Here is a 15293-nt window from a genome sequence, read left to right on the forward strand (position 1 = left end):
GAAAGGAGTATACAGTCACTTAAAGAGAAATAAACAAATGGGAAATGAGTATTCCCTAAATAGACTTCCATACTTGGGGAAGAGCATCTACGTAGGGGAATAATGAGAAAAGAATGGTAAAGTAGGAAACAGACGGTGATTCCGCAAAGGCCTTGAAGCAGAGAAGTTTGATTTAAGAGTGGAAACTCAATGGAAAGGAAAATCTGATTAAAAGAAGTGTTTAAAATGTTTCAGTGTATGACTGTAAAATGGATATTTCGGTAGAAAGTATATAGAGAGACACTGAAAAAAAAAAAAAAAACAACATTCTAAATTGACTTTGGTCCTTCCCGCTCTAAAACAGTGTACCATTACATTCCCCTCCTCTTTCAAAACGGAGGCAAGCTTATGCTCTGCGTTTGTGGATATGAGATGCCATATACTTTTCTTTTCTTCCTACAGGCTATGCTTTCCTTTATTAATCAAAAAGGGCCCCTCACAGAAGGCATATTCAGAAACTCAGCCAATATAAAATCCTGCCATGTCCTAAAGGAGAAACTAAATTCTGGGGTCAAAGTGAACCCGTACAGCGAATCTGTTCATGTGGTCGCATCCGTCTTAAAGGTAGGGAAGGTTCTAGCATTATCCACACACGAGTAACTGAAGCTATGATTGGTGTCCTTCATCATGACTGCTCAAGAACCATAACGGGCATAATAGATTAAGAACCTGACAAGCTGAAAAACGCTTGACAAAATCAAAATGTAAGGAAGCTACTTTAGGAGTTAAAAGCCCCATGTGTTAGAAATACTTTCCGTTTTCACTACACACCGCCCTCCCCACCTTCACTCCTGAAGACTCCATGCAAAATACTAATACTGAAATGACTACTAGTCATGATAATAAATTTCAAAATACGCACCGATACATACACACAGTTTACCCATGAAAACATCCTCACCACCCTCCTAATGAAGGCAAACTTTCCAAAAGAAATAGAACAGGGAAAGGATTTAATCCATCCACCTTGGCACTTATGAACAGCTCTGAACAACCCTATGTTAACGTGGTAAATGACTACAGTCATAGAATCTCAGTCACATTTGGTCTTCCCTTGTCCCCCGTTAATGTTCGAAGATGGGATCAATAGCAAGGTCCAGAAATGACTTAGGTAACCACTCCTACACTGGGGCCGTAGTGATATCCAGTAGTAATATACATACAGGCATCAGGAGACAGGAGAACAATGATGATACACTAGGTAGCAAGATGAGTGTTGCCCTCTGTAAGTTGCACACATGGAATCGATTTTCTAGCAAGAGTTAGGAGGTTCTTTCCTGATTCCGTGTTATAAGCACCGACTACGAAGAGGGTGAGCACTTGTGGGGAGAGTGCTTAGACATTTTTAAAGTTTTCTCTTCCTGAAGTTGACGGATCTTGGTGGAGAATCAGACTCTGCAACCTTGGCCTTATTAATATCATGGCAAACTAACTGGACAATTGTCCTAAACTAGAAATGAATCTATCCTCAGGACCACAGTGAGTCTGCCATTAGACTCTCGACTTTTAGACAGTTAAGAAAAGGAAGAATGAAGCAATTGTGAGAGTAGCTTTCTTCCAGGGAGCACGCATACCCTGAGTGAGAAGACCTACTTCTTTCCTAATATGTGTGGAAGAGCCCACCTGTTTGTGTTTTGATTGTTTCAGGCCTTTTCTTGCTAGAGTTAAGAGCTAGCACCTTGTCTAAAACAAGCAACATGGGTATGTGTATTTCTGTCCAGGAAGCTAATAGGATTTAGGATGGTCTATAGCCAGACCCTGTCAGTTTGTGGTACTTTGCAAAAAAAAAGCACACGCACAAAATAAGTTCCAGATGATAGAAGGGAGCTTTATCTTCATTTCCACTACAGGCTAAGCTCTGCTTTTTGCCTCTAAGTTTTAGCGGGAGAAAATCCAAGCACCTGCTCCTGCGTGTGCAAGTCAATGGAGAGTCAGAGCCGAGCTCCGTGTGGGTCCCAGTTTGGGTATCTGTGAAGGAAGTGGGGGCTGAACTAAATTTTTTAACTACATATTTTCTCTGGAATATTTCCAATACATAGTTTCTATAGTATATACAGATATATATATATTTTTTTTATCTCCCTAAGGACTTTCTGAGAAATATCCAAGGAAGTATATTTTTATCTGACCTCTATGACAAATGGCTCGGTGTTATTGATCAAGGCAACAAAGAGGAAAAGATAACTGCAGCCAAGAGGTAATGGTGCCATAATTACTCTACTCTGGTCACATCTCCAAAATACAGCCAACATACTATTAGGAAAACATTGGCTTACGTTTTGCAGCTTTGCCCACTATAATCATGACCAACGCCAAAGAGTTTCAATTCTTCACACCCATGGGGCCCAACTTCAGAATAGAGGCACGCTTTAGGGCTATTATTGTTCTTCTCCTGATCTTATTAATCTGGACTCCTTGGCCGTTTGACACCTTCTGGATCCATGAAACTTGTAGACGAAATTCCCTGGTTCAAGACACATGCAAGAGCATCAACTGCCAGGGGTATGACCTTAAAAGTCTGTCAAACATTTAACTAACCAGAGAAGTGTTTATCTGGCTCAGGAACTGAATTCAGTGCAACAATTTTGTCTACATTCATGCCTGGAACTCTGCTAGAGCGGGTTGTGTGCTAGATATACAAGGATGTATCCTGTTCCCTGTCTCTGTTTTTCCAACCTCCTAAGTGGAATCACTTGCCTAATTTAAAAGTGTGTTTTTCTGACCTTAGGCTTTTAGCCCAGCTGCCAAGAGCAAATGTTGTTCTCTTGCGATACCTTTTTGGAGTGCTATACAACATTGAGCAACATTCCTCATCCAATCAGATGACAGCTTATAATTTATCCGTTTGTATGGCCCCAAACGTTCTTTACCCACCTGATTCCGGCACCTTGGAATTGGAATACAACTTGATAAGAAAGGTAATGAGAGCTCTCATTTTTGTCCCCCAGGGGGTAGAATCCCTACTTTGAACCGGACATGTGCAGTAGTAACTCTGACGGATGGAACTTTGTGAAGTGCACATTTTCATTAGGCCCCTGTGGAGTGGCAGAGTTCTTTATGCTACTCTGGCGGGGTCTGGGAAGGGGTGTCGTTAAACGGGAAACTCGGAGCAGTCGAGTCACTTCTTCCCCCTCCAGGAGACTAAACACTAGACTGACTAAAGGAGAGAGAGAAGAGTCATGTGATACGATAGAAAAGAACCTGGGCTTTGGAGCTTCACCAGTCAAGGTTCAACTCTCAGCCTAATCCCTGAGGGAGTCGTAACCTTGGGCAAAGCCATGGTTTCCTCACTACACAATGGCGACAACAGCCAGCTCCTCCGGTCATCACTGGCACATCCTGGGTGGCTTGGGCAATATGAGCCCCCATGGCTCCAAACACATTTGCCTTCCTCTGCCAATTGTGGCTCATCTAGAAAAGTACTCGGCTACTATTTCACCTCTGCTACGTCATATAGAAACTAGCAAGAGATTCCAGAATATCCTAATAAGATGACAGGTCTTCCCCAAGCTCACCCAGAGAGAGCCAGCATGAGGCAAAGCAATGCGTGAGAAGGGACTGAAGTTAGACAGACAGATACGTTTTCTCTCCAGCTGTGTGGGTTTTCCCTCACAACCCCACCAAAATCCCTGCTTCCCAACTTTATGATACTTCTTAATTTAAGAAATGGTTTTCTTAAGTTGTCGTTCATACTTTATAAAATTTCATAAGATGGTATATATCAGTTACAGCTCAGTAAAACTGGAAACAAAATTTAAAAGCAAAAAATAAGTAAACTTTAATAAGGTAGGCTACTTTGAAAATTATCCTTGTTTATTTATATTTTGATATGTATTTATTTGAGAGAGGGAAAGAGAGAGCGTGAGCGGGGCAGGGGCAGAAGAAGAGGGAGAGGGAGAGGGAGAAGCCCAAGCCCATTCCCCGCTGATCACGGAGCCCAAAGTTGGCTCCATGTAGGGCTGGATCTCACCACCATGAGATAGTGATCTCCGCCGAAATCAAGAGTCAGACGCCCAACAGAGGGGCCCCGAAATTTATCCTAGGCTTAAAGACGTAACCACTGATCCCAAAATGTTAGCTCTTAAACTAGGCCACGTATTATAACCTTAGCCCACGGATGGGCAGTATTTTAAAATGTGTACCCAAAGTACACGGGAAAGTATCACTCTTTCTAAGTTATTTCTGAGAGAACTCTGGTTTCTATGTGTTTCTGTTTTTTTGTGTTTTTTTTAAACTTTTATTTATTTACTTGACTGAGAGAGACACAGCGAGAGAGGGAACACAAGCAGGGGGAGTGGGAGAGGGAGATGCAGGCTTCGCGCTTAGCAGGGAGCGCGATGTAGGGCTGATCCCAGCACCCTGGGATTATGACCTGAGCCGAACGCAGATGCTTAACCGACTGAGCCACCCAGGCGCCCCTGGTTTCTACATATTTTTATCAACTCTGAATTTTTCTGAGAAGTCCTTCCCATTTTTTCTTAGATCCAAGGTCTGTATACAAAATGTGATTTATAACTATGCCCTATGGAAAAGAGCACCCCATTCTTGTCTTTTTGTGTTACAGATTTGTTTTGTACAATTTCTCATTGAAAATTGCCTCAGGATATTTGGAGAAGACATCACTTCCCTCTTGGGCGAGAACTCAATGAGTCGTGCTAACAGCGAGAAGGCTGCAGGTACCGGGAGAAATTTAATTGGCTTTAGTGAGAAGCAGAGAGCAAGGTTACCAGGGGTCATGGGAGATGCTTAGACAGAGCTGTTCTGGAGCACAGAGCATCGCCAGGGCAAGGATTTCCATGTGCTCCTTCTTCCGAAGGCTGGCTCACAGGTCAAGGGAGGTTCCACACTGTTGTGAGACCAAAGAAAGGATAAGATGAGGTGTCTGACTTCAAGAAGTTTCTAGTGTAGATCATAAGGGCATTAGGACTCATCATGGTATGCTACAGTGTTTAGGAATTTTTTCTAACAAAGCTCTAAATGGGTATAACATCATACATATATATATAGTTATATATATATAATGAGATACTTATACTATATAAATATGTAATCAATATATATATATATTTATGTATATAAGATGTGCTCTGGTTGAAGCCAGAGCAAGGGGCCTTTCTTCCACTTCCTCCTCTTTTGGCTCAGGGGCTCTTGAGGCACCACAGGATTCCAGTGCCCTTTGAAGCGGGTTGAAAAGAACTGGCATCATTGAGAAAAAAGGACTTGACTTGATGTCAAAAAACCTCTCCAGAGTGTAAAGTCCTGTGCCCCATTTACCAGCTATATTATCTTTCGCCAGTTATTCCAGCTCAGCATCAGTTTATACATCTCTAAAATGTGGATAAAAATAATGTCTAAATCTTAGAATTGTGGTAAACACTAAATAAGATGATGGATGGAATCCACAAAAAGCCATTAATAGGACTAGGAGAAGTGCCCCTGAGACTAGAGCTAGTACGATTTGAGCCTAGCTAATCACAGCTACCTGGCAGCAGTCCACCTTAGAAGGTAGACTTATGATTCAGAACCTGGAGACACGTATCATCAATCCCTCCATATTTCTGACATTTCTTGGTTTTATGATGCTTACCACATTGCTTTGAGGAAATCTTTAGGACAATACAAGTCATCAGGAATTAAGATGAGTCTGGGGCGCCTGGGTGGCTCAGTCATTAAGCGTCTGCCTTCAGCTCAGGTCATGATCCCGGGGTCCTGGGATCGAGCCCCGCAACGGGCTCCCAGCTCTGAGGGAAGCCTGCTTCTCCCTCTGCCCCTCCCCCTGCTTGTGTTCCCTCTCTCGCTGTCTCTCTCCCTCTGTCAAAATATAAATAAAATCTGTAAAAAAAAAAAAAAAAAGGAAAAAGAAGGTTCAGCGTATTAAACAACAACTACTACTAGTACTCTCTCTTCTTCCTTAGACTCCGGCCCTATGACTGTGACAAGCCGTTCTTTCAGAGCCAGGGCCTTTTGTCGGGGTTGCAGCACTTGCAGGCACACCCAGTGCACAGCCCCACCTTCCGCAAAGCCAGTACAGCTCTTTGGAGTTTCGCTCATGGATATGTGTTATAAAGACAACCTTCCCTTCCCAATTCTGGTAGGTCATCTCCTTTGGTCTTCTATAGCCCTCCTGAGGAGGGGACACTCTGAGAGGCCACGTGTCCTCATCCAAATCTATCCTCAAATGGAGTAGTCATTAGACAGCCCCTGGTTTTGGCTGAGAAGCTCTGTTACTGTTATTTCAAGGAACAGAATCTGACTTAGTTCCAGCAGAGTCATGAGGCAAATACAACAGGAAAAGACATTCTTGTCCATTCCACCTGGGTCTTGTTTTCACAAAGACCCACCGAGGCTTATTCAGATCAGTCAAAATGGACTCTGTGTATGTGAGTCTCTGAGAGTCCACCTCATCTTCACACTCTCCCTTCATTGCCTTCCTGCACTCACATGAGTCTCAAGTCTCCTTCAGCGGAGTCTACTCAGTCTAACAACTGCAAACATCTGACACAAGCATAGACTCATCCTCTGGCAAATAGGAATCTGTTAATCCTAACAGAGTATGTCAAATGGAAGCCACAGAGTTTGGCCTGTGTTATCTCAAACTGCTGTAGTGAATTGTCAGTGTGGACATTCACTGAGTATTCGGTGTCTCTGCAAGCACTGTGCGAGATGTAGGGAACGTTCTGCTAGCTATGAAGAAATGTATCATTTTAGCTAGCATGTTACCTGCTAGCTACTACCCCAGGTCCTTGCATCACAGGAAATTTAGGGGCTTGCTAGGATTATCATCCTCCGCACTGCCTAAAGGAATCAGAAAAGCCTCAGTACAGGATGCATGTGCCCCAGCTCACACAATATATAATTAGCATAATAGACTTCAGATCCATTGGATTCCCTGAGTCCAGCCCTTATTAAGTTTCTACACAGCAAGGAAAGGATATGAAGTTACAGCAAAAGACAATGAAAGACTCATGAGAAGGGAGGGTAATCAGAGAAGGAGAAGAGAGTTTCTGAGCCTGACTTTAAAACAGGGAAGGAAATAGAACAAGTAGGAATGGAGTATACAGTCACTTAAAGAGAAATAAACAAATGGGAAATGAGTATTCCCTAAATAGACTTCCATACTTGGGGAAGAGCATCTATGTAGGGAATAATGAGAAAGAAATGCTAAATTAGGAAACAGACGGTGATTCCCCAAAGGCCTTGAAGCGGAGAAGTTTGATTTAAAAGTGGAAACTCAGTGGACAGGAAAATCTGATTAAAAGAAGTTTTTAAACTGTTTCACTGTATGATTGTAAAATGGATATTTGGGTCAAAACTATATAGAAAGACACTGAAAAAAAGAAACCAATCTAAATTGACTTTACTCCTTCCCACTCTAAAACAGTGTACCATTATATTCCCGTGCTCTTTCAAAATGCAGGCAAGCTTGTGCTCTGCGTTTGTGGATATGAGATGCCATATACTTTTCTTTTCTTCCTACAGGATATGCTTTCCTTTATTAATCAAAAAGGGCCCCTCACAGAAGGCATATTCAGCAAATCAGCCAATATAAAATCCTGCATGGTCCTAAAGGAGAAACTAAATTCTGGGGTCAAAGTGAACCCGTACAGCGAATCTGTTCATGTGGTCGCATCCGTCTTAAAGGTAGGGAAGGTTCTAGCATTATCCACACACGAGTAACTGAAGCTATGAGGCACACTTTAGTCCTTCAACAAGACTCCTCAAGAACCATAAAGGGCATAATAGATTAAGAACCTGACAAGCTAAAAAACCCTTGAGAAAATCAAAATTTAAGGAAGCTACTTTAGGATTTAAAAGCCCCATGTATTAGAAATACTTTGTTTTCACTACACACCGCCCTCCCCACTTTCACTCCTAAAGACTCCATGCAAAATACTAATACTGAAATGACTACTAGTCATGATAATAAATTTCAAAATACGCACCGATACATACACACTGTTTACCCATGCAAACATCCTCACCCCCCTCCTAATGAAGGCAAACTTTCCAAAAGAAATAGAACAGGGAAAGAATTTAATCCATCCACCTTGGCACTTATGTACAGCTCTGAACAACCCTATGTTAACGTAGTAATGACTACAGTCGTAGAATCTCAGTCACATTTCGTCTTCCCTTGTCCCCCGTTAATGTTCGAAGATGTGATCAATAGCAAAGTCCAGAAATGACTTAGGTAACCACTCCTACACTGCGGTCATAGTGATATCCAGTAGTAATATACATATAGGCATCAGGAGACAGGAGAGGAATGATGATACACTAGGTAGCAAGATGAGTGTTGCCCTCTGTAAGGTGTACACATGGAATCCATTTTCTAGCAAGAGTTAGGAGGTTCTTTCCTGATTCCGTGTTATAAGCACCGACTAGGAAGAGGGTGAGCACTTGTGGGGAGAGTGCTTAGACATTTCTAAACTTTTCTCTTCTTGAAGTTGACGGATCTTGGTGGAGAATGAGACTCTGCAACCTTGGCCTTGATACTATCATGGCAAACTAACTGGATATTGTCCTAAACTAGAAATGAATCTATCCTCAGGACCACAGTGAGTCTGCCATTGGACTCTCGACTTTTAGACAGTTAAGAAAAGGAAGAATGAAGCAATTGTGAGAGTAGCTTTCTTCCAGGGAGCACGCATACCCCGAGTGAGAAGACCTACTTCTTTCCTAATATGTGTGCCAGAGCCCACCTGTTTGTGTTTTGATTGTTTCAGGCCTTTTCTTGCTAGAATTAAGAGCTAGCAGTGTGCCTAAAACAAGCAACATGGGTATGTGTATTTCTGTCCAAGAAGCTAATAGGATTTAGGATGGTCTATAGCCAGACGCTGTCAGTTTGTGGTACTTTGCAAAAAAAGCACACATACAAAATAAGTTCCAGATGATACAAGGGAGCTTTATCTTCATTTCCACCACAGGCTAAGCTCTGCTTTTATGCCTCTAAGTTTTAGCGGGAGAAAATCCAAGCACCTGCTCCTGCGTGTGCAAGTCAATGGAGAGTCAGAGCCGAGCTCCGTGTGGGTCCCAGTTTGGGTATCTGTGAAGGAAGTGGGGGCTGAACTGAATTTTTTAACTACATATTTTCTCTAGAATATTTCCAATGCATATTTTTCTATAATATATACACATATTTTTTTTTATCTCCCTAAGGACTTTCTGAGAAATATCCAAGGAAGTATATTTTTATCTGATCTCTATGACAAATGGCTCGGTGTTATTGATCAAGGCAACAAAGAGGAGATGATAACGGCAGCCCGGAGGTAACGATGCATAATTACTCTACTCTGGTCACATCTCCAAATAATACCCAACATACTATGAGGAAAACATTGGCTTACATTTTGCAGCTTTGCCCACTATAATCATGACCAACGCCAAAGAGTTTCAATTCTTCACGCCCATGGGGGCCAGCTCAGAATAGAGGCACACTTTAGGGCTATTATTGTTCTTCTCCTGATCTTATTAATGTGGACACCTTGGCCGTTTTACACCTTCTGGATCCATGAAACTGGTAGACAAAATTCCCTGGTCCAGGACAGATCAAGAGCAACAACTGCCAGGGCTATGACCTTAAAAGTCTGTCAGACATTTAACCAACCAGGCAAGTGTGTATCTGGCTCAGGAACTGAATTCAGTGCAACAATTTTGTATACATCCATGCCTGGAACGCTGCTAGAGCGGGTTGTGTGCTAGATATACAAGGATGTATCCTGTTCCCTGTCTCTGTTTTTCCAACCTCCTAAGTGGAATCACTTGCCTAATTTAAAAGTGTGTTTTTCTGACCTTAGGCTTTTAGCCCAGCTGCCAAGAGCAAATGTTGTTCTCTTGCGATACCTTTTTGGAGTGCTATACAACATTGAGCAACATTCGTCATCCAATCAGATGAAAGCTTATAATTTATCCGTTTGTATAGCCCCATGCGTTCTTTACCCACCTGATTCCGAAAGCTTGGAATTGGAAGACAACATGATAAAAAAGGTAATGAGAGGTCTCATTCTTGTCCCCCAGGGGGTAGAATCCCTTCTTTGAACCGGACATGTGCAGTAGTAACTCTGACGGATGGAACTTTGTGAACTGCACATTTTCATTAGGCCCCTGTGGAATGGCAGAGTTCTTTATGCTACTCTGGCGGGGTCTGGAAAGGGGTGTCGTTAAACGGGAAACTCAGAGTGGTCGAGTCACTTCTTCTCTCTCCAGGAGACTAAACCTAGACTGACTAAAAAAGAGATAGAAGAGTCGTGTGATACGATAGAAAAAACCTGGGCTTTGGAGCTTCACCAGTCAAGGTTCAACTCTCAGCCTAATCCCTGAGGGACTCGTAACCTTGGGCAAAGCCATGGTTTCCTCACTGCACAATGGCGACAACAGCCAGCTCCTCTGGTCATCACTGGCACATCCTGGGTGGCTTGGGCAATATGAGCCCCCATGCCTCCAAACACATTGGCCTTCCTCTGCCAATTGTGGCTCATCTAGAAAAGTACTCGGCTACTATTTCACCTCTGCTACATCATACGGAAACTAGGAAGAGATTCCAGAATATCCTAATAAGATGACAGGTCTTCCCCAAGCTCACCAAGAGAGCCAGCATGAGGCAAAGCAATGCGTGAGAATGGACTGAAGTTAGACAGACAGATACATTTTCTCTGCAGCTGTGTGGGTTTTCCCTCACAACCGCACCAAAATCCCTGCTTCCCAACTTTAAGATACTTCTTCATTTAAGAAATGGTTTTAAGTTTTTGTTCATACTTCATTAAGTTTCATAAGATGTTATACATCAGTTACAGCTCAATAAAACTGGAAACAAAATTTAAAAGCAAAAAATAAGTAAACTTTAATAAGGTAGGCTACTTTGAAAATTATCCTAGTTTTATTTATTTTTTGATATGTATTTATTTAAGAGATGGAAAGAGAGAGGATGAGTGGGGCAGGGGCAGAGGAAGAGGGAGAGGGAGAAGCCTAAGCCGATTCCCCGCTGAACACGGAGCCCAAAGTTAGCTCCATGTGCGGCTGGATCTCACCACCATGACATCGTGATCTGCGCCGAAATCAAGAGTCAGACGCCCAACTGAGGGGCCCAGAAATTTATCCTAGGCTTAAAGATGTAACCACTGATCCCAAAATGTTAGCTCTTAAACTAGGCCACGCATTATAACTTTAGCCCACTGATGAGCAGTATTTTAAAATGTGTATCCAAAGTACACGGGAAAGTATCACTCTTTCTAAGTTATTTCAGAGAGAACTCTGGTTTCTATGTGTTTTTGGGTTTTTTTGTTTTTTCCTTAAACTTTTATTTATTTACTTGACTGAGAGAGACACAGCGAGAGACGGAACACAAGCAGGGGGAGTGGGAGATGGAGAAGCAGGCTTCACGCTGAGCAGGGAGCCTGATGTAGGGCTGATCCCAGCACCCTGGGATTATGACCTGAGCCAAACGCAGACGCTTAACCAACTGAGCCACCCAGGCGCCCCTGGTTTCTACATATTTTTATCAACTCTGAATTTTTCTGAGAAGTCCTTCCCATTTTTTCTTAGATCCAAGGTCTGTATAGAAAATGTGATTTATAACTATGCCCTATGGAAAAGAGCACCCCATTCTTGTCTTTTTGTGTTACAGATTTGTCTTGTACAATTTCTCATTGAAAATTGCCTCAGGATATTTGGAGAAGACATCACTTCCCTCTTGGGCGAGAACTCAATGAGTCGTGGTAACAGCGAGAAGGCTGCAGGTACCGGGAGTAATTTAATTGGGTTTAGTGAGAAGCAGACAGCAAGGTTACCAGGGGTCATGGGAGATGCTTAGACAGAACTGTTCTGGAGCCCAGAGCATCGCCAGGGCAAGGATTTCCATGGGCTCCTTCTTCCGAAGGCTGGCTCACAGGTCAAGGGAGGTTCCACACTGTTGTGAGACCAAAGAAAGGATAAGATGAGGTGTCTGACTTCAAGAAGTTTCTAGTGTAGATCATAAGGGCATTAGGACTCATCATGGTATGCTATAGTGTTTGGGAATTTTTTCTAACAAAATTTTAAATGGGTGCTATATATCTATATATATATATACAACACCATACATATATATGTAGTTATATATATATATATAATATATAATTAGATACTTATACTATATAAATATAACAATAATATATATATTTATGTATATTAGATGTGCTCTGGTTGAAGCCAGAGCAAGGGGCCTTTCTTCCCCTCCCTCCTCTTTTGGCTCAGGGGCTCTTGAGGCACCACAGGATTCCAGTGCCCTTTGAAACAGGTTGAAAAGAACTGGCATCATTGAGAAAAAAGGACTTGACTTGATGTCAAAAAACCTCTCCAGAGTGTAAATTCCTGTGCCCCCATTTACCAGCTATATTACCTTTGATCAGTTTTTCTAGCTCAGCATCAGTTTATTGATCTCTAAAATGTAGACAAAATAATGTCTAAATCTTAGAATTGTGGTAAAGACTAAATAAGATGATGGATGGAATCCACAAAAAGCCATTAATAGGACTAGGAGAAGTGCCCCTGAGACTAGAGCTAGTACGATTTGAGCCTAGCTAATCACAGCTACCTGGCAGCAGTCCACCTTAGAAGGTAGACTTTCGATTCAGAACCTGGAGACACGTATCATCAATCCCTCCATATTTCTGACATTTCTTGGTTTTATGATGCTTACCACATTGCTTTGAGGAAATCTTTAGGAAAATACAAGTCATCAGGAATTAAGATGAGTCTGGGGCGCCTGGGTGGCTCAGTCATTAAGCGTCTGCCTTCAGCTCAGGTCATGATCCCGGGGTCCTGGGATCGAGCCCCGCATCGGGCTCCCTGCTCCGAGGGAAGCCTGCTTCTCCCTCTGCCCCTCCCCCTGTTTGTGTTCCCTCTCTCGCTGTCTCTCTCCCTCTGTCAAAATATAAATAAAATGTGTAAGAAAAAAAAAAAAGGAAAAAGAAGGTTCAGCGTATTAAACAACAACAACTACTACTACTAGTACTCTCTCTTCTTCCTTAGACTCCGGTCGGAAGACTGTGAAAAGCCATTTTTTCAGAGACAGGGCCTTTTGGTGGGGCTCCGGCACTTCCCAGCACACCCAGTGCACAGCCCCACCTTCCGCAAAGCCAGGACAGCTCTTTGGAGTTTCCCTCATGGATGTGTGTGATAAAGACAACTTGCCCTTCCCAATTCTGGTAGGTCATCTCCTTTTGGTCTTCTACAGCCCTCCTGAGGAGGGGAAACTCTGAGAGGCCACGTGTCCTCATCCAAATCTATCCCCAAATGGAGAAGTCATTAGACAGCCCTTGGCTTTGGCTGAGAAGCTCTGTTACCGTTATTTCAAGGAACAGAATCTGACTTACGTCCAGCAGAGTCGTGAGGCTAATACAACAGGAAAAGACTTTATTATCCATTCCACATGGGTCTTGTTTCCACAAAGACCCACCGAAGCCTGTTCAGATCAGTCAAAAAGGACTCTGTGTATGTGAGTCTCTGAGAGTCCACCTCATCTTCACACTCTCCCTTCATTGCCTTCCTGCACTCACATGAGTCTCAAGTCTCCTTCAGTGGAGTCTACTCAGTCTAACAACTGCAAACATCTGACATGAGCATGGACTCATCCTCTGGCAAATAGGAATCTGTTAATCCTAACAGAATATGTCAAATGAAAGCCACAGAGTTTGGCCTGTGTTATCTCAAACTGCTCTAGTGAATTGTCAGTGTGGACCTTCACTGAGTATTCGGTGTCTCTGCAAGCACTGTACGGGATGTAGGGAACGTTCTCCTAGCTATGAAGAAATGTATCATATTAGCTACTTTGTTACCTGCTAGCTACTACCCCAGGTCCATGCATCACAGCAAATTTAGGAGCTAGCTAGGATTATCATCCTCCACACTTCCTAACCGATTCAGAAAAGCCTCAGTACAGGATGTATGTGCCCCAGCTCACACAATAGATAAGTAGCATAATAGACTTCAGATCCATTTTATTCCCTGAGTCCAGCCCTTATTAAGACTCTACACAGCAGAGAGAGGACATGAAGATAGAGCAAAAGAGAATTTAAGACTCATGAGAAGGGAGGGTAATCAGAGAAAGAGAAGAGAGTTTCTGGGCCTGACTTTAAAAGAGGGAAGGAAATAGAACAAGTAGGAAAGGAGTATAGAGTCACTTAAAGAAAAATAAACAAATGGGAAATGAGTATTCGCTAAATAGACTTCCATATTTGGGGAAGAGCCTCTACATAAGGGAATAATGAGAAAAGAATGGTAAAGTAGGAAACAGATGGTGATTCCGCAAAGGCCTTGAAGCATAGAAGTTTGATTTAAGAGTGGAAACTCAATGGAAAGGAAAATCTGATTAAAAGAACTGTTTAAATTGTTTCAGTGTATGACTGTCAAATGGATATTTGGGTAGAAAGTATATAGAGAGACACTGAAAAAAAAACAATCTAAATCGACTTTGGTCCTTCCTGCTCTAAAACAGTGTACCAGTACATTCCCCTCCTCTTTCAAAACGGAGGCAAGCTTGTGCTCTGCGTTTGTGGATATGAGATGCCATATACTTTTCTTTTCTTCCTACAGGGTATGCTTTCCTTTATTAATGAAAAAGGGCCCCTCACAGAAGGCATATTCAGAAACTCAGCCAATATAAAATCCTGCCATGTCCTAAAGGAAAAACTGAATTCTGGGGTCAAAGTGAACCCATACAGCGAATCTGTTCATGTGGTCGCATCCGTCTTAAAGGTAGGGAAGGTTCTAGCAGTATCTACACACGAGTAACTGAAGCTATGACTGGTGTCCTTCATCAAGACTGCTCAAGAACAATAATGGGCATAATAGATTAAGAACCTGACAAGCTGAAAAACGCTTAACAAAATCAAAATTTAAGGAAGCGACTTTAGGAGTTAAAAGCCACATGTGTTAGAAATACTTTCTCTTTTCACTACACACCGCCCTCCCCACCTTCACTCCTAAAGACTCCATGCAAAATACTAATACTGAAATGACTATTAGTCATGATAATAAATTTCAAAATACGCACCGATACATACACAGTTTACCCATGAAAACATCCTCACCACCCTCCTAATGAAGGCAAACTTTCCAAAAGAAATACAACAGGGAAAGAATTTAATCCATCCACCTTGGCACTTATGAACAGCTCTGAACAACCCTATGTTAACATAGTAATTACTACAGTCATAGAATGTCAGTCGCATATGGTCTTCCCTTGTCCCCCGTTAATGTTCGAAGATGTGATCAAT

General features: G+C 42.4%; 1 protein-coding gene across 1 annotated transcript; it reads left to right on the forward strand.

The window, feature by feature from the left end:
- The first annotated feature begins 2793 nt into the window (after positions 1-2793).
- Positions 2794-9149, forward strand: LOC135363374 (rho GTPase-activating protein 20-like). The gene is made up of 4 exons (XM_064583928.1): positions 2794-2957; positions 4604-4715; positions 5955-6130; positions 7519-9149. The coding sequence occupies exons 1-4, from the start codon at positions 2862-2864 to the stop codon at positions 7714-7716; spliced, it is 582 nt and encodes a 193-aa protein (XP_064439998.1). The 5' UTR covers positions 2794-2861; the 3' UTR covers positions 7717-9149.
- The last annotated feature ends 6144 nt before the right edge of the window (positions 9150-15293 follow it).

This window comes from Mirounga angustirostris, unplaced genomic scaffold (assembly GCF_029215605.1).
Source record: "Mirounga angustirostris isolate CCGP_5_RB_7025 unplaced genomic scaffold, mMirAng1.0.hap1 SCAF_147, whole genome shotgun sequence".
In the NCBI taxonomy this organism is placed as follows: domain Eukaryota; kingdom Metazoa; phylum Chordata; class Mammalia; order Carnivora; family Phocidae; genus Mirounga; species Mirounga angustirostris.

Coding starts and splice junctions, on each gene's coding strand:
- LOC135363374 (XM_064583928.1), top strand. CDS start 2,862: ATGACAGCTTATAATTTATCCGTTTGTATGGCCCCAAACGTTCTTTAC. Junction 2,958..4,603: donor AATACAACTTGATAAGAAAG/GTAATGAGAGCT, acceptor TTTGTGTTACAG/ATTTGTTTTGTACAATTTCT. Junction 4,716..5,954: donor TAACAGCGAGAAGGCTGCAG/GTACCGGGAGAA, acceptor CTTCTTCCTTAG/ACTCCGGCCCTATGACTGTG.